Source organism: Trematomus bernacchii, unplaced genomic scaffold (genome assembly GCF_902827165.1).
Source record: "Trematomus bernacchii unplaced genomic scaffold, fTreBer1.1, whole genome shotgun sequence".
NCBI classification, from domain to species: Eukaryota; Metazoa; Chordata; class Actinopteri; order Perciformes; family Nototheniidae; genus Trematomus; species Trematomus bernacchii.
In genome coordinates this window covers 330,345-349,963 of record NW_022987709.1, presented here as the reverse complement: position 1 = coordinate 349,963, position 19,619 = coordinate 330,345, and the positions used below count along the sequence as shown (strand labels likewise).

The 19,619-nt window shown below is 40.1% G+C and overlaps 1 protein-coding gene across 2 annotated transcripts in view; it reads right to left on the bottom strand.

Moving 5' to 3' along the window:
• The window catches only part of farp2 (FERM, RhoGEF and pleckstrin domain protein 2), a 44,969-nt gene that overhangs the window by 13,511 nt on the left and 11,839 nt on the right, over positions 1-19,619 (bottom strand). For both annotated transcript variants that reach the window (XM_034140874.1, XM_034140875.1), the window contains exons 3-14: positions 15,550-15,654; positions 11,994-12,036; positions 11,821-11,899; positions 11,408-11,505; positions 9,172-9,286; positions 6,650-6,797; positions 6,453-6,548; positions 6,147-6,310; positions 5,638-5,706; positions 5,459-5,516; positions 5,063-5,315; positions 94-281 (exon numbers count right to left, since the gene is read on the bottom strand). In XM_034140874.1, the coding sequence (XP_033996765.1) occupies positions 94-281; positions 5,063-5,315; positions 5,459-5,516; positions 5,638-5,706; positions 6,147-6,310; positions 6,453-6,548; positions 6,650-6,797; positions 9,172-9,286; positions 11,408-11,505; positions 11,821-11,899; positions 11,994-12,036; positions 15,550-15,654 (1,416 nt within the window). The remainder of the gene's footprint in view (positions 1-93; positions 282-5,062; positions 5,316-5,458; positions 5,517-5,637; positions 5,707-6,146; positions 6,311-6,452; positions 6,549-6,649; positions 6,798-9,171; positions 9,287-11,407; positions 11,506-11,820; positions 11,900-11,993; positions 12,037-15,549; positions 15,655-19,619) is intronic.

Here is a 19,619-nt window from a genome sequence, read left to right as displayed (position 1 = left end):
ATGGATTCACTTTCTGTCACAGAACCATGATTGTATGTGTCACGTCTTTATTATTCATCCCTCCTACTCTAAAGGGGCTGTGAGGCAGTGTACCTTCCTCCTGCCCTCCTCATCCTCCTCTAGCCTGGCATTGCTGCCCACCTCGCTCAGGATGGGGCTTTGCAGGGGGGATGAGGCCTGGCCTGGCAGGCTGAGGGTGGACATCTGGAAGGAGGGAGACATGCAGAGGGAGGGGCCTTTGGAGGTGAAGGGGGAGTGCTGAGGGCTGTCCACCAATGCATCTGTGGAAGAAGGAAAACATACACTTAAAAAGTATATATATATATATATATCAAATATAGCAGGTTTTTAACTATTCAGTTAAATTATTTTTAACTATTCAGCTCAAATAAGTAAAGATTGCAGTGCAAGGTGTTGTGGTGTGAATTACAATGGTTAAAGGACTCTTCCCAAACAGGAAAAACATGATCTTGAAATGGGCGGGGTTAAAGTCACATGCTCTTCACAAGAAGTGGAACTAAAAAGCTTAACAGTGCTTAATGCTGCAGACAGTCATGATACACAACTTTATCTTAACCTTGCTTTTTTCCCGTAATTATCTAATGTCTCAGAAACACATTTTAAACTAAAACAAGTGGAGGGGTTCCTCACAAACACTGGCCACAAGTGAAAGGGAGACAGCAGAGGGGAGTAATGGTTCCCACATTTTCCCCCTGCCATTGTTTTCAGAGCCCTCCACAAGCAGGACAAAATGATTCATTGCCAACTCAAACTCGCTCCGGCTCCATTTCAGAGAACTGGCTCTTCTTGCTTTTGTTCTGCCCGTGAGCTTCACTACACAACAAATGAGGAGACATAACAAGCAGATGAAACGCTGGGCTATCCCCTCACTGAGTCACAGGTCACCACAGCTGCTCCTCCACTACTATCAGAGAGAGAAAAAACAGGAACGGGGAAAGGCTGAGAAAAAAAGAAGAAAAAAAAGTCACTACTCGACCCGGAAATAATTGCTCAAGCAAAGACCTATCGGGAATGTGGCTTGTCTGGAGGGCCGATAGCTGTTTATAGTTTGTTCCCACAGGGAATGACACGAGGGGGAACGGCTCCACAGCAGGAGGACGGGGCTGCACTCTGGAATGACTTGGCACAGAGCCTGTGCAAACAGCCATCGCACTCAGCTGGAGTCAGGCTGAGGAATCCTGATCCGGCCCAACCCCCAACAGCACACGTTTACTGCCTTAACAGTAAAAAGGCAGTGTGTATTTACTCGTTGCATCTTTTTCAATTATTGTTACACTCTAAATCCCTCCATACCAATATGGTTATTCACTTTCTAGAACAATAAGTGATTTAGAAATTCAAAAAGAATATGTGAGGACATCAGGATCATTTTGAGCATGTTGCACCTGCAAGTGAAACCAGCTTTTACATTTTTTATGTGGGATCACAAGTTTGTTGAGTTGTGTGAATGAATTAGCACACCTTTACACAATATGTCCAGTTTGTCTGAGTATAACCCCCAAAGCCTAATATTTCTACAACAATCCAAGGTAAACATTATATTTCTTGATCTAAGACATGCATATTCTTTCAATGTGCGCATTGCAAGCATGTCTAACACCACTGGTGGTTTCTCTTAAAAGCAGTTAAAGAATAACCTCCACATTGCGTCTTCGATTTACGGCTGTGTAACTTAAAAAATAATGTTAAGTCTTGACATTCATGGTAACAAAAAGAGATTACTTTATTCTTGAGAGTAAAAGCATACACACATTAAAGTACAGGTTGTTGATCATAGGTCAATATACATACGTTCAGGATTAAGTGTTGATTACTTGATGCCTAAGTGCTGTTAGCTTAGCTGGTTATAATCAATCAGCCCGTTGTTAATTCAATATTTAGTTGAGATTTCGGAAAAATCACATGGCAGAAAAAAGGCAACTCCTCCGGGTCTAATAGGTAACTGATGGCACATGAAACTAAACACTGTTCCAGACTCTCCAAGGTGACACGACTGTTCACAAAGTGTTCATTGGGAAAAATGTAAAATGGCCATCCTCAAAATGACAATGAGAACTTGAGTGTTTAACAAATGACTCTTGATTACTAAAGAGGATAACTTAATTTAGACAACCCCTTTTCCACATAGATGTTCGGCGGCAACATCTAGACTATATTGAAAAGTAAACAGGATCATACACCTGAGACATGCAACATGTTGCATGAGAAGAGTGAAGTAAGTGCTATAAGGCACAAGGATAAAAGAAGACTGTATCGTGTACAGAAATAGCAAATTGTGCAAGTGAATTAATTCGGACAAATAAAGTGAGCTCAAAAGCAAACAGGAACTTGCTCTTGGCAAGTGACACGAGTTAATGAACAAAAACACTAGTGATTATTTTGATATGAACACAGTATAAACGTTCTGTGTTCTATGGCACGAGTACATTTATTTTAAGAAAGACTTGACTAAACAAAAAGAGCATTTAAAAAAGCTTTGTGCATGCTATTGTGTTAGCAACGAACCACATCACAACGAATTACCGTTCCTATACAAATACTTTTTAAAAAAACATCACAATATCCAGCTAATATAAAAGTACCAAGAAATTCATAGCTAATGTGCAAAAGATGCCCGTTTCCTTCCAATCAACAGATATCCACCTTGTTGGTACCCTGACCATAGCTAACGCTGAAACTTGCTAAAGGCCATATGAAAGAGACATCAAATGAGTTGTAAAAATGTTCAATAAAAGCCTTCTCTACAATATCTAAAGGGTTTCCTACAACTTACAAACATTGATCTTTCTGATGTTGAAAAGCACTGCATTCTTAGTTTGTGTAATAAGTGAGTACTTCTGTACTGTTATCTATATAAGCACAAAGCCTTACAAACGTGTACAATGATACATTCATTTAGTAGAAAGTGGTGTTAGCAGTGTACTCAATGGCTCTTTAGTACACTGCTTACATTCTTTAACATAGCTCAGCATGAGGCAAAATGTTATTTATGTCTAAAATAGATTTGTATCCTTCAGACATCAGACACCTCCATGACACAGTCTACATACGGTGAACTAGTCCACGTGGATAGTGCTGAGTTCAGCCAGCAGGTGTCAGCGAGGCACAGAAGTGCAAACTGAAAAGGAGCTCCAATGCTGCAGTGTTCTCAAACGGAAGGCCTGTGAGGATCCTTGACTGGGACCACTATTCCTTTGATTTTTACTCTTAGATTTAATACAGATTATCAATGTGTAGCTACTGGAAAACTGCACATGCAGTAGCAACTGAGAAATTAGATTTTAAAGCCAATTGATTTTGATTTAAAAACTGCATTTGGTCAGCACAAAATTAAATGATATCACATTTTACCTGTTGGTCAAGTTATTATAAAAAAGAAAATGGGGTAGAAATCATTATAAAAAAATATTTGACTCTGCTATATCTGTTTCATTAAATTGAAACTATTAAGCCATGCAAAATGGGATGAAAAACATTATTTAACTTTTATCTGAAATCCAGATTCCAATGTATTCAGCATATGGGATGCTTATCAAAAAAGACGTTCCCATGTCAATGTGTATATTCATGTTTTAAATGACATGAACATCTATTGAATTATATAAAGCTTCCAAAGTAAAAGCATGAGAGATTCCCCAATAATCAATGGTTGCTCTAAATAAGCTGAATGTTCCAGATAGGACAACTGACAAAGACTATGAAAGGACTAGGTTATTCAAGAATCTCATGAAAATTAAGGTCACATATAAACCAAGTTTCATGAGAAGTACAAGTCCAGATCTTAAAACTAAAACACTACAAAGATGTGCACCAACTCTGACGGGAGTGCAGGCTGTTAGAAATGACTCAGAGTATATGTATATATATATTTTATACATGTTTTTTTTAAGAGTATGGTTAAAAAAAACTTCGGAGCCAAGGAACGAGGACATACAAATAATCAACAATGTCTGAGATTAAAGAGTTAATATCCTGTGTGAATAAACATTTTGTTTTTAGCACATCTAAAAAAATCTGAGATTATAGTCACAAATTGGGGGGAAAGGCTTCACTTTGCCAGGTTTGATCAACCTGCTACTTATTGTCATTATTAATTATCAAGTACTTAAAATATGGGTGATTTACATTTTAAAATTAGGTGGTCCAGAGGGGTCTGCGAGTGCCATGGCCTGCAGGTTATGGCACTGAAGGAGGAAACCCTCAATTCCACTGCCCCCCGTCAGCGGGTTACTATAGAACAGGTTCTGCTCGGGGGGAAGGACACTATCAGAGCCCCAGTCGGAGTCTGAGTCCGAGCTGCCGTTCCCAGAGCCCTCAGTGGTCGTGGGGGGGTAGCTGAGCTGCTCCAGCTGCTCAACCAGGTCACTGAACTGCACAGCAGAGCTGCTCTCAGAACGCTCTGAGTATGCCGGGAAGTTGACCAAGGAGCTGGCCTCTGATTGGATATCAGAGCCTGGCAGGCGGAGCGAGGAGGAGTCGCCCCCCCCGTAACTCGCCGACAGGGACTCGCCTGCAGAGCTGAGCCCCAGGTTGTCCAGGGAGCTGCACTCAGAGCGGTTAATAACCAGAGAGCTGGTTTCAGAATTACCCACAATGCTATCAGGAAAGGGATTGGTGTTTCCATTCATGTCCTCAATGCCCACACTAAAGATCCTGTTTTTACTCAGGTCAGATCCCTCCACAAAATCAAATTGATCTACCTTATCATCCAGCCCAAAAGAATAGGCCTCGGCACCCCCACCATAAAAGGAGATCTCAGTGGGATCATCATCTATGAACTCCTCAGTGACGTGCAGCGGCGAGTTGGACATGGAAAACATGGCATTCTGTTTTGTACGCAAAAGCTCTGCCTCAAAAGCCTCAGGTGTAAGAACTCCCTTTCTCCTCCCCCCACCTCCTCCCACTGAGCTACCTGTTCCCCTCCTACCACCATGCTCATGATCCTCATTGCCATTTTTGGAAGGCTGTGATTTGGAAGTGCCACTCTCTACACAAACAAACAAGGGGCTGCAGTGTCCTGCTGCCTGATTGTTAGGGGCACCTTGAAAAGCGAAGTGAGATGGGGAAGCAGCCTTGACAGGGTCTTCCTTCGGAGGGCTGGGGGGTCTGGCAGCTTGCACAGGGAGCTGAAGCTGCTGCTGGGTAGGCGCTGGAGACCGGCTCGGCGTGGCAGGATGCGGCTGTGGTTGGAGCTCTGTTCGCGGGAGGACACTAGAGATGTGTGATGAGTAGAAGGACACAGAAGCGGAGGAGGGGGAGCCTTGGGCCCTGAAACTGTCATTGAATGACAAGCTCTGAAAAATGGACACAGATAATGAACACAAGAGTGAGGCAAGAATCAATTGGGGTAGAAAGCAGAGATTCATTGTCTTAGTGTATTCATTATAGTACAGTATGCTGAAAGCTCAAATGTGTTGCACCCTGGAAAACCACCGACCTGTTTTGGCACATCTGAGGCGAGGGAGCGAGCAGACATTCGGATTTTACTGTTTCTCCTGAGCAAGAAACGGGGCATGTATATTTGTAAACAAACAAACCAATATAGGTATAACATGAATATATATATATATATATATAAATAAAATAAAAATATATACCAAATGTAAAAACACACACCTCTGGTACGGAGTTCTCTTTGCCCCATTTTCCCTGACGTAGTCCACAAGTTGCTTCTGGGTCCTTCCACTGGGAAAAGAGTTAAGAATTAAAACACAGAATACTTTACGGAGCCAGAGGAGGAGGCTATTATTTTTAGAAGAAAACTCAGAATTTCCCAGATTAAAGTCTTAGATTTGTGAGAAAGCATAAATATTCTCTGTTATTAAGTCATAAGTTTGACCAAAAAAAAACATTCCAAAGTTATTTTAGATAAAAGTTACCAAAAGATAATGGAAAAATGTGTGTTCTTTTTTTCCACAACATCACTTAACAGGGAAGGATACATCTCATCACAGACAGCTTGCCATGTTTTATATCTGCAATAACCTTGAATAGTTTTTTATCTCGTAATTAAAAGAATTTAACTTCGTTAATGTACACAAATACAAAAAAGAAACCCCAAAGTTCCTATAAGCAAGCATTGTGTTAGATGAGATATGCCTTTTTTTATGTCGCTTAAAAATTACCTGTATCTGAAGGAAGAGCCTCTGGTGAAGAGGATAGCTTTGGATTTGGGCTGTGGTTGATCAAACAAACGGAAAAATGAGTGGTATTCCACACAGATCTTCCAGAAGATTTTACATTGGTCACGACTGGCCATCATAAACTCGAGAGTGTCCTGATGAGGGCCCTAGAAACATAGAGAAAGACAACAAACACACTGTTAACGAGCCTCCTCCTTATTGGCTGTGGATCATGGGACACACCAATAAAATAACAGCCACCATTAACATTTTGTGAATAAGGACAATAATCTGTTCTCCAAGACGTACATGAACCTCTGGGTGGAGCTTGATCAGGAAGCGTGTTCTCTTGAAGCTCAGTTTGCGAATCTTGGACCAATTGAAGGTATTTATCTTTGTGTTGCCCTGGGAGGAAAGTGGAATTTTAACATAGAAAGTAATAACCCTGATAGCAACATTTTGAGGGACTGATGGTGACCTCAACAAAACACAGCTGTATGAGTCACCTGGAAAACCTGAAGGCCCATATGAGCAACAGCCAGATTAATTTTGGTGCCTTCCCGGTCAGCGGCTGGGTGGAAGCGGACACCGTACATCTCCAGTTTACGGGCAATCTCCAGGATTTGGAAGTCTGATTCAGCTGGAGTCTGGCCCCTGAGAGTGTGAGAATAGGGAAAAAACATATCAGGGGTTTGTCGAAACCGGGTAACAGGGGCGCTGCGCCCTCTTACTTTCGGCGTGTGCCCTCATACCAAAATGCCGATTTTCCCCTTAACATTTTAAAGTGATGCCAAAAAAACAAATTTCTGTTAGTCAAAAAACGGATAATAACTCCAAATATGAAAATGTTGTCAAAAAGAGCACCAGACGGCGCTCTCAGGATTTATTTGTTGTTTGAGGTGCATTATATGACTCGGCAGCTTTAAGACATGAAGAAACTATTATTTTCCGCTTCGCTCTAATGCAGTATTTTTGCCGGAAAGTGGGCGGGCGGTAATATGGGCCGGAAGTGACATTGCGCCCTCATACTATATTTTTCTAGAAAACCCCTGCATATCATCATAACTTGTCTTCAAGCAACCAAATCAGTTTTCTTTTTTTCCCAATGATGTATCCAAACAGACTAGTGGAGTTCCCCAAGGCTCTAACCTTGAGCCTCTTTCATTTAACCTTAACAAAGAATTGACTGTGTGAACTGTGCTGCATAAGTATAATCAGGTAAAAGTGCATCTTTCAATAGGCAGATATAGTTTAGTATAACTAATAAGTCCTTACCAAAATCTCATAATTAATCCAGTTAATAAAAAGTTGAAGCCCTTACTTTTCCAGGAGAACATTTTGATGAGGCATTGTTGAAGACACCATTTGGCCGTAAACTAGATTGCACTGATAGCTCCGATATTAAGTTTGATTTTGGACTGTGAATTTAATTTAAGAAAATATATTACATTTAACATGTCAAATGTCTATGAATCTGCAAATCAAAACAATATATTTACTTATCATGGGCATACTTAAACTCAACCCTGCACTGAGATCAGCATGTGTATCATTTTCTCTTCTCACAACAGCTAATGCCTGTCACTAGAGTCATACAGTAGTTCTAACTGATACTGTTCTGGTGTGCTGTGATAAATGGGTTATAATGAGTTAATGCTGCTTTCTTACACCACTAGGCTGTACACTAGATTGTAGCAACAACAATACTGAGAGATTACGTTTGACTCTGTATTTTCCTGTCGTCCGAAGAGCAGCAAAATAATTGTGTTCCTCTAACAAACAAGGTTAAAATCACAATCGACCAGCCTTATGGAGCATTAAGCACAGTTTGGAGCCTTGTGTAAAGTATGCAATCTCTGTCTATTTGATTTACCACATGAGATTCAAACAAAGATAGTACCATGACTCCTTTGCAGAAGACTGTGTCCTTAGATCCCTTACAACTTTGAGAAGTCTGTATCTTAAACCATGTGATTACAACCAAACAGCATGTTAGGAAGACATATCCATCCAATCATCACCAGATTCTAATTTTGTTCATCCGTTAAGCGTTGAAATCTTCTTAGGGCCCTCCCCTGCCCCTCTGGCCTTCTGGCTAATAGAGCGGCCAGAGCAGAGGATTAGGCCAGGGAACTCAACGCTTGTGCTTCAACACTGGCAACCAAGGGAAGAGATTAGACATGGTATTTAGAGCCGCCTAATACACTGGTTTGAAAAGAGCCTCTATTGGTTGCTGAATATAGTACTGAGCTAACAAGGGGGCTGGTGGTGGGAAAAAGAGCAGCAAGGGGTTTTGGACTCTGAAATGGAAACCCTCTCATTATGGTATTTTAGCAAGAACACAGTTGTCTCAGTTTAGTTAACTCATTATAGTTAACACTAAACATTTGTGATGAAAGACACATTAAACAGGGGTATAGACAACGTGACACCAACAATTCCCCAAAAATATCATTCATGTGCGACGCTGGTTGAAATGATGCCCACTACTGTAAGAGGACATGTATTGGAGCCTCCCTTTCCTTTGTCAAGGAATACTCGTAGAGAGTCTAACAAATCTATAAAATGCCTCCAAACTTAAAACAAGTTGTATAATTTGTCTCTTCTTACAACAGCTAATTCATCTCACTGAAGTCATACTGTAGTTCTACAGTGATACTGTTCTGGTGTGCTGTGATGAATGGGTTATATATGAGTTAATGTTGCCTTCTTAGAGCAGATAATGATCACCATAACCCACACTACCAGGCCCTGCTAGTCAGCCGGCTCAAGCCTTGACAGTCCTTGTATGAACTGAGCCGTGTCCATGTCATAGTAAACTGGCTTAATGTGGTCAGGGGTGAAAAGTCACATTTACTTCTGTTACTCTTAATAGGTAGACATTTGTGTTTTTATTTGTTGTTGCATTCGTTCAGTGCAATCAAAACATGAATTGTATAAGAATATTACGAGTGTCATGCACAAAAAAAAGCAGCCACAACCAGACCTGTTAATGGAACAGCACATGGGACTTGAGGGAGCAACTTACAGGTGCCTGCGGTGCAGCTCCATGATCCTCTCTTGCACCTTCTCTTGGTAAGGCAACAGCTTGGTCGTCCTCAGGAAGTCATGGTCGGCTACGCCATCGTAGTCGCCGATCTCCGCTGTGGTCAAAGCAAGAGCCATACATCAGGTTTTCAGAGTACACTATGTTAAACGTTTATTAAGCCATGTCAAAAAAAAAACACTGACAAATGGTATTCCGTTGTTTTCTTTACTGGAACGTGTACATGGTACAAAAAGGGCTCTTCAGGTAGAACAGTATTAATATAGCATCATTGAAATAAATTAAATAAATAGCCTACTTATGTGTATGTATGTATGGGTGTAGGCGAGAGCGCAGCCGGTTAAGGATTAGTCCTGCCGCCGAAAAAACCCTTTCCTCCGAGGGCACAGAGCACTGCGGAGCCCTCAGCTAAATTAACCGCACTCTTCATCTCCCATTCACTATCGATATAATGGCAGGTTATGGTAAGATAGGATTTAGTTGTAAGTGCCGTCCACCCGTCGGTGGTTATCGACACCTTTGAGAAGTTGATAAGAGTACGGCCCGGGACCCTGTAATCTGGTTCCACGCTTGCCATAAAACTCAAGGAAAACCGCCTCCTTCCACGACGGAGGGGGCGGGGGCGGGGTCGGTGTGTCAGGCTGCAGCAGCAGTCTGCACTCTGCGCTGCGCTTAATACACTATTATTAGTGTGCACATGAATTTAAATAGGGTATAAGTCATAATTATCCCATTCTTATGCTTTTCATTTACATATTTCTGGTGGTTGGTTTATGATGTTACTCGGTTTGATTTTTTAATCCTACTTCTTTGTGGTTTTAAAGGTGGGGTAGGTAATTTTGGAGAAACTAGACAATACACAACCGGAAAAAATCTGCCACTTCCTCCAACACACACCAACGCGCACATGACCAATGAGGGCACGAGATAAGTTTGTGCACAGATGGAAGGCTGACGGGCAGGTAGGCCATCCAGTTATTTTAGCCGGGCCGGCTAAAATGATTGGTCGTCCTTTTTACAGCGCCACGGTTTCCACAGATTACATTTTTTAATGGATTTATTGTCAAAGCATTTAATATAATCATTGCTATCGGGATGTTAAGAGCATTCCATGGAATATAACAAGTGTTTCTGAAATAAATTACATACCCCACTTTTAAGCCTCATGTTACTTTTGGATTTTCATTAAAGGGCCCATGTCATGCTTTTCCGGTTATTACCCGTCCCCTTGGGTGTTATGAAGGTTTTTATGCATGTAAATGGTGTGCAGAGTCACAAACCCTCAAAGTACACCCTGTAGCGAGTAAAACTCTAACACAGAAAATACCTCCCTAAAACGCCTCGTTGATTCTTCCATTTCGTTCCGGGTACAGCATGATGTCAAGCCGTACCCGGAACGAAATGGACCAATCCGCGGAGCCGTTACGTCCGCGGAGCCGTTACGTTAAGCTCTGATTTCTCTTCCCTGGCTGCAGGCTGATAACAGACAGTTGGGATCGCGGCGAAATTCTCTCTGCAGACCCATTCTCACAGCGTTTATCAACCTTTTTCTTACTCAATATCAAGCCACACTTATTGTTTTTACTTCGGCTGTGAGTTTGTGTGTGCTCAGGATGAGTTTGGCTGTGTATCCTAAACAAGGAAACACCTCCACGGAGCTCAGCGCGATTCACAACGTCCCGACCAATCAGAGCACACTGTGCTCACAGGGAGGGTGGGGGCTGGAGCTATTGGAGCTACAACGAGCCGTTAAAGGCAGAGAGTGAAATTCAGTGAATACACGTAGTTTACAGAGATGCTGTATGAGAAACCAATGTGAGTTTGGAAAAATGCACAATATAAATCTATTCTAGTAGACCTCAACAATGGAAATGGATCAGTGGAAATGGCCATGACATGGGCCCTTTAAAACAGAGGTCATTATTCCTAAATCCATCATGCTTGAATATGAAAATGCAATACAACAGCTGCAAAAGTAGCTCAATCATCACTTATCTAGCTATAACTAATGCGGTATAAAACAGCTGTGCAATAAATGCAACCATAAGAGGTTTGTTCAACCGTTTGATCATTTGGACATGGCTTTTAGAGAAACACCTCTCTATATTCGATATTAGAGATCAACAGCAGCAAACTGCAACCTCCAAATCAAGTAAACAAAGACAAATGTAACTACAGAACAACCAAGTACTGTGTTAAAATGAAAGCTTAAACATACACTGGACAAGGTGAGAGGCCAGCAGAGCTCCAGTATTTTCTGTGCATATCAACCTGCCCTCCATCAGATCTCTTTTCATCTGCAGCGAGAATAAGTACCTAGGTAAACAAAGCAAAAAAAGGCTTAGTGTACATCATTTATATTCATGTGAGTTAAGTAAATATCATGCAACAGGCCGCCACAAAATAACTACTTGAGATGCATGAAGAAATGCATGCATTGACATCAAGTTTAACAGACTGCAGAAAGAATTTCAATAACATTCTTCAGAGGACAAATATTGTAATTCCCTGAAAAAGCATAAGCATGAGCTTTTCCGAGAGGAAAAAAATAAATCTGTGTATTTTTGTTAAAGCCCCTCTACACATGCATGAGATAAAAGTAATATCCAGAAGGAAATTATAGTCACTGACTTGGTGTACTCCTCCTGCAGCTGACCCGGGTCTGGAGGAAAGAATTTTACTGACAGCCTGAATAGAGTGTTTTCTGGTCCTGAAAAAACATGAGAACAGAAGATGATCACGATAACTAACACACTAACACACACACACAGGTGGAAACTGAGCCATTGCTTGAGCTCACTTACTTCTGACTTGTCTCACAACCAGCTTTGTGGCTTCCAGCCAAACCTGAAAAGAAAGAATTTGCATCAACTCCACATTAAGACAATCATTTTCAAGAATTTAGCCGATTGTGACAACTCTTCCAATAGTGACTCCATTACTACAGTGATTATATGTCAGCGTCTCTATGGTAGTAGAGTGATGTGGCAAATGCTGTGGGCAGAAGCAGACAACGCCAGTGGGTTAACACCAGTTATTTTTCTCTTTTGAAAAGAACGCACAGCATTATTTCTGTTTGGTCTCTTTATAAAATAAATTAAATAAATACATTAAATTAAAAAAATTAAAAACTGTAGGTGGTCTTGAATTCAACTTTTGTTTTTGGAAGAATAAAACACTGGAAGGTCTGACTTTTATATGCACAAGTATGCTGGAGGACTTAAAAATATGACTATAATAGTATGATATTCCGCTCAACACCAGTAAAAACATTACAAACTGTTTGCATTGCTGTCGAAAGATAAAGAAGAGCAAATGAGAAATAACGAGTGTGGCCTGTACTACAAAGCAGGAATTAGGGTAAGGGTGACTTCAGGGTTCAATATGCTACGGCTACGACTGTGGTTCACTTCTTACCGGGATAGATTGCCATGGTAATTTATGCTGAACACCTGACCTGCTACCTAGCCGGTTATGTTTCAGATGAAAGATCAACTCATGAAAAAAGTAAATGAGTTACACAATGACAAAACATGTGTATTTCAAGCTCAAGGAACACAGTTTAAACTGAAAAATGCAGAAGGAACGGTTGGCAATACATCCCCTATTTACTGTGTGGATGTGTAAATTAATATTAATATTACTGCCCAGCTGTGGAAGAATCTGTAGTTACATTTGCGGTAAGCAGGCTTACTTTAATGTCTTATGATCACCTACAGCATAAGTAACTGTAGCAAAATAAAACAGAACAATGCGTTCAGTCTGCAGGAGAGACGTGTCACACCTATCATTTATGTCGCATCATACTGTTCACTTGTCTGTGTCAGCTTTTTGAGCCTTATGTTGAAATACGTCAGATCTGGCATTTAGTGCTGCAGACTGTATGCAGTATAAGCGTTATTTTGTTACAGGTTACATTATTTTATGTATTCCATGAGTAATTTAAAAGGCAAGGCAAGGCAATTTTATTTATATAGCACTTTTCAGCACGTGGCGATTCAAAGTGCTTTACACATTAAAAGCAAAAGACATTTAAGAACAAATACAGCATAAATACATTATTAAAAAGGCATTTAAAAACAGGCATAAAAAGCAAAGATAATGAAAATAAAATAAATAAATAAACACAGCAGGTACAGAATACATGACTAAAAAGGCATACTGTAGTGTGAGTATGGGCAGCTCAATTAAAAGCAGCGGCAAATAGGTGCGTTTTTAGTCGGGATTTAAAAATAGGAAGTGTTTCGGCGGACATGCACGATTTAGGCAGTTTGTTCCAAATTGTTGGGGCATAATAACTAAAAGCTGCTTTTCCATGTTTAGTGGTTATTCTCGGAACAGAGAGCAGACCCGACCCAGAAGACCTGTGACCCCTGGATGCTTCATAGTGATGGAGGAGGTTGTCTATATACCTTGGTCCTAAGCCATTTAGTGATTTAAAAACTAGCAGTAGTATTTTAAAATTAATTCTTTGGCAGACTGGGAGCCAGTGTAATGATCTCAGAACCGGAGTGATGTGATCCACTTTTCTAGTGTCAGTGAGTACTCGAGCAGCAGCGTTCTGAATCAGCTGCAGCTTTCTGATAGATTCTTTAGTCAGCCCTGTGAATACACTATTGCAGTAGTCCAGTCTACTGAAGATAAAAGCATGGACAAGCTTTTCTAAATCCTGTTGTGACATTAGTTTTTTAATCCTAGATATATTCTTCAGGTGGTAGTATGCAGACCTAATGACTGTTGTAATGTGACTGTTAACATTCAGGTCTGAGTCCATCACTACACCCAGATTTCTTGCTTTGTGAGTTACTTTGTAGTCTGCCGACTGAAGCTCTGTGATTACTTTTAATCGGTCCTTCTTTGCTCCAAAAACAATGATCTCAGTATTTTTTTTGTTCAATTGGAGAAAGTTCTGAGTCATCCAGTCAGTGATGTGCTCAATGCACTTGCTCAGTGTTCTAATCGGAGAGTAGTTTCCCGGTGTAATTTTAAAATGAATCTGGGTGTCGTCTGCATACGTAGATGTGATAGCTTAGATCGCTCTTTTTAATAATTTCAGCCAGAGGTAGCATATAAATATTCAAAAGCAAAGGTCCTAAGATGGAGCCTTGAGGAACCCCGCATGACATATTTATCAGGGTTGATTTGTAATTGCCTATTGAGACAAAGTTTGTTCTGTCCTTCAAGTAGGAGCTAAACCAGTTTAGAGCTGTTGCTGAAACTCCCACCCAGTTTTCAAGACGGTCTAGCAATATGTTGTGGTCAACAGTATCAAAGGCAGCGCTGAGATCTAATAATACTAACACTGATATTCTGCCACTGTCTGTGTTCAAATGGATGTCATTTAAGACCTTAACAAGTGAAGTCTCAGTGCTGTGGTTAGGTCGAAAGCCTGACTGGAACACATCAAAACCGTCAGTTAAAAACATGAAATTACTCAACTGTTGAAAAACTGCTTTTTCAATCAATTTACTTAAAAAGGGAAGGTTTGATATTGGCCTGTAGTTATTCATTATGGTTTCGTCTAGGTTATGCTTTTTTAGGAGCGAAGACTTAGAAATAGCTTTACAAAAGCACACACACCCGGGCAATAGATGCTCGACAGAAAAAGATATATGAAACGGGAAAAATAAACTCCACACATTAGATTATGCTTTGATGAACTTTTACAAAAGGTATTAAAGTAAACCTGCTCATCACATTAAATTATGTTTTTTTTAATATTCATTTCTGAGGATTATAATAATAATAATAATAATAATAATAATAGACTATATGTTTTGTAATTAAAGTAAGATCTGAAACAGTGATATTATAAACCTTTAAACAGTTATATATTTTTTGCCAGCTGTATTTTTACTGCATTTTGCAGCTATATTGCTTTAAGCCTGGATGATGTGTCTAACTCATGGATGTATAAGGTTTAATTTCGTATTTGTCTGTTATTATAGTTTACTCTTCATTTATTCAATATAACACTCTGCTGACAGTGAGCTTGTCCATGTTTGTGATTGGTCAAATGCTGCTAACTCCGCCCCTTTCATGTGAACTCACTCGTAGCCACACTGAGAAAACCCTGGGTTGACTAACCAAGTTGATAACCAGCGTCCTAGCACAGGTTAGCGGGATGGTGTTTGTTAGGGTTGGCTAATACAGATTAAACAAAGAAATCCAGGATATGTTGAACTGGCTTTGTAGTACAGGCCTAAGGGCAAATCGCATTATAAACAAACTTTGGCCTACTGACTGCCTTTGATGGTCAGCACTTAACTGACACTAATAAGGAATTTGCACGTTAGTTCCTGGAGAATAATTGTTTCGTTTTCCCATTAGGAAAGAAAGGAAACATTTTCTGGTACATACCCAGTTCATCTGCATGTTCTGAAACTCCAGGCCAAAGTAATCGCTCTCTATGAGGTTGCCTCTCAGGAAAACCTCAGTGAGCAGGAACTGTCCAATAGATTTTGGCTGAAAGAAAAAACAACAGGGAAGAATTAATCATTTTTTTCATTAGAATGCAGAACAAGCCAGTTTATTAACAACCTAGTGTGATTAAAAACATTACAATGAAGAACTAATGTTGCTTGGGCTGAGCATAAACCCTGTCCGTCAGTGTGGTACAGAAAATATTTTGCATCTGTAAATGATCCACTTCATGTGTGTTTTATGGCTGCCTCCTTTATGTTCTATCTGTCAATTCAAGTCGTTTCCAAGACTGTGATGAGTAAGGAAACTGCAGATATGTGTCCTACTATACATTATAACGTTTCTGGGCCCTGAACAGAGTGAGGAAATCTGCCATAGTTTACCTTCCCTACGCTCTGGGGTTGGTTTTCACTAAACGAAGAACTAATTACTATGTACTAAGAACACACTGCACTTGAGGTTTGGAATCCTAGCCTGTGACTTTTTGAGAAAATTATAGCCTAAAACATCTGGTTGTAATGTAAAATAGTATTTTTAAAAGCCATATAAAAATAACTGCTTTGCATTGGCTAAAACATTACAACTCAAAGAGCAGCAGGAGATTTACTGTAGCTAGTCTTTTCATTACCTTGATACAATCACATGTTCTGCATTCACACAAATGAATTGCAGGTGAAACCTACTGACACAACATCCATAAATGAAGGAGTCTCTTGTAAAATGCCCCTTTTTCCGTGTCTGATTACAGCTGATCCCAACCAGAGATCCAACCGGGTGTGTTAAAACACTTTGTCTAGGTTGCCTTTGAGTGCAGGCCAAACATAGAATCCAGGCATCATAGGAACATATAAAAGAAATGTACCAGGGGCCAAATGTAAGGAACATTTCTGAGGTATGACAGTTTGACAGGTTCAGTAGAGTTTAGTGAATGTCAACAAAGAGTCAAAATAATCATAAACCGAGCTCTAAACTGATGGAACCAATGGCTCAAGTGCTGCGTAAACAGCGTTATTAGGGCAAAACCACATATTCCCTGTGGATTGAGACATTTCCCTCAGATAATCTCTGCTCTCCCTTGAATGTTTGACAATGTTCAATGTGCAATGTTGCAATTAAGGGTAAAGCCTGGGTAAATTCAGGCCTAACTTCGTTTGAACTGCAGAGTGGAAGCATAAATAGCACGTTTAACAAACAGGTATAATTAGCCTTTTTCTGGGAAATTCATGAAAAAATATATCCACCTCCTACGTCATAAGGTGGATATATATATATATATATATATATATATATATATATATATATTTTTTTTTTTAAACAAGCTGTGAAAGGGCGTTTGAATTGACAAGAAAACAGTCATAAACCGAAGGCAGATTATAGTGTTGTTGTAGTGTAGCCCTCCTTTGTGTAATTCATTAACCCTCTGCAGGAATGTCAAACTACATTTACAGCGCTCTTGAGGGAGAGTGAAATCCTCCTCTAATACTTTCAGCTTCCACAATCTCAGAGGGAGGGATGACAGAATGCTGTCAGACGGCTGCAAAAAAGGACAACCTTCATCTTCACATCTTCTGCATGAATATACAGAAAGTATCCAGACACTGAATCTACCAAATGTCATATTCATAATTCTTTATCTCACTGCAGAGGTGCAGTTTTCCTTCAGATAACTTCCTCTTTCTGCTGACCTCATTGGCTTATCTGTGAGTGCAATCAGTTTCGGTGTACATTGTAGGCACACAGTTGTTATACCACGCTAAATATGCTGGGTATTTTTGCATTCAAGAGCAGTATCAACAAGTGAGGAGAGAGAGAAATAATTCCATATGAAAAAGGCAATGAGCTCATAATTAAATGTATAGCAACAAAATCACAAGAGCATGTGTAAACATCACAGAAATGTATTTCATCTATGGAGGGAGTGAGCACCCGTCATGCTAGAGAAAGTGGAGGGATATCTATTAATATGAATAATAATACACACACATTGTAACATGCAACAAAATATTATCTGGGATATTTCATAATACACTTAAGTTTTTCTATCCAGATTGACAGAGAATTAACAGACAATGATATAGATACAAATTCAAATATTAGTATTTTCTGTTGAATAGTCAGATAACACAAGCAACTTAAACATAGGTAGCTTGGGCTTTGGAAAATTCTCACTACTTATAAACTAAAAGATAATTCGGTTTTTAAATTTACAGCAAAAATAGATAGACTGAAAAATTGATACAAAATAAGAAAAGTGTTTAGTTTGCATCAGTATTAATGACCAATGATAGTTTCTTAATGTTGAAGAAGTGTTCAAATCTTCTGAAAGTCACCCAAACAAATGTTGTGCGATATCTTTTCCCAACCCGGTCTTTAACCATTTATCTTAATCCATTCTGCCATGCAAACAAAATATGTCACACACCAGTGGGCGTGGTAGTCCTACAAGTCCATCTGGCATTTTCAATTCAAGCGTATCTGTGATGTGACAGTGAGATCACATGCAGTTTGTTCACACAACTTGCGGTAAGGAAGGACCGCAGTCTCATCTCAGAGCTCTAACATTAAGGCAGGTCAGTGGGTCACCCAATCAAGCAGCAGGGATTATCACCAACAGATGTTTCTCTGGGAGACAAATCTTCCCCTGTGTGTGTGTGTGTGTGTGTGTGTGTGTGTGTGTGTGTGTGTTTCAAGGTTTTTTATTTGTCATACGAACATAGCTACAGTGTAGTTATGACGATGAAAATCTTAGGTCACAGGCTCCTCCAACAGTGCAACACAATTAAACAGAAAAATATAGTGCAAGTAAATAGTAAATACAAAAAGAAAAATAGTTCAAAAAAGTGAAATAGTGCAATAAGAGTCTATATGCAAGTTATTGGAATGTTATCTTAGGTAAATAGATAAATAATTTCTAAGTAGCAGCCAGATGAATATTATGGATGTTGTTTCAACAGTTCAGGTGTTTAACTCTGGTGGTTTTAGTCCTGATGCTGCAGTACCGCCTGCCAGACGGCAACAGACAGAACAGTTTGTTGCTGGGGAGATGGGGGTCTTTGATAATCCTGAGGGCTTTCTTCCTGAGCCGCTGGGAGTAAAGGTCCTCCATTAGGGCTGCACGATATTGGAAAAAACTGATATTGCGATATTTTTTTCCCCTGCGAAATATATATTGCGATATGAACAAAATACAGGAATTGAAGAAAAGACCGTTTTTTTTTGTCCGCAAACCATCCTTTCTTGAACTTTAATGCTATACAATTGGTATTTTTCTAACTATATTTAACCGGATGAAGGATTTTAGTCACGGACGTCTGGATCTTAAGTTATCAGAGCAACAAGCTGAGCTAGCTCGGTTAGCAGCGCCGAACTGCCTTGGAGAAACACATGAAACTACTTTATTCAGTGTTTTTACCTTTAATCACCGGGTCCGTTTGCTTTGGAGATTTGATTGTGATTGTGGTTAGCTGTGCATGCAGAGCCTGCATGTCACTCACTCAAGTACCCCTGACATGAGAGCCGCGCGAGTTTTCCTTTTGTAGCAAGCAGCAAAAGAATTGTAACATGACGTGTTTGAGTTAATTTGTCTACTTAATATCGCACGTCGTAAAAAAAAATATATATATATATTTTTTTTTTCTTTTTCTTTTTAAATCGCACGTCCTTGCGATGTGAATATCGCGCATGCGCAGGGAAGGATCCACAAAAACACAGGTAACCCAAATATCCAGCCGTATTTTCAGATCAAGGGCTTGGGTGTACCTCGCACGACAGGTTAGGCATGGTACAGCAAACAGCAGTTGATACTCCCCAGTCACCAGTGAATGGCAGTGAGACAGCCGGGGTGTGTTGGGGCTTGTTTTTGGCACGGTGGGATGCACATTGTAAAGGCCTTGCCACCAGGAGATTTCCTGCAGACATGCATTAGAAAGCTCTGCACGCCTGAGGCCACTTTCACAAGTCTGCTAGGAGACATTTCAAAAGATCAACAGGTCCTTTGATGCTTTTCT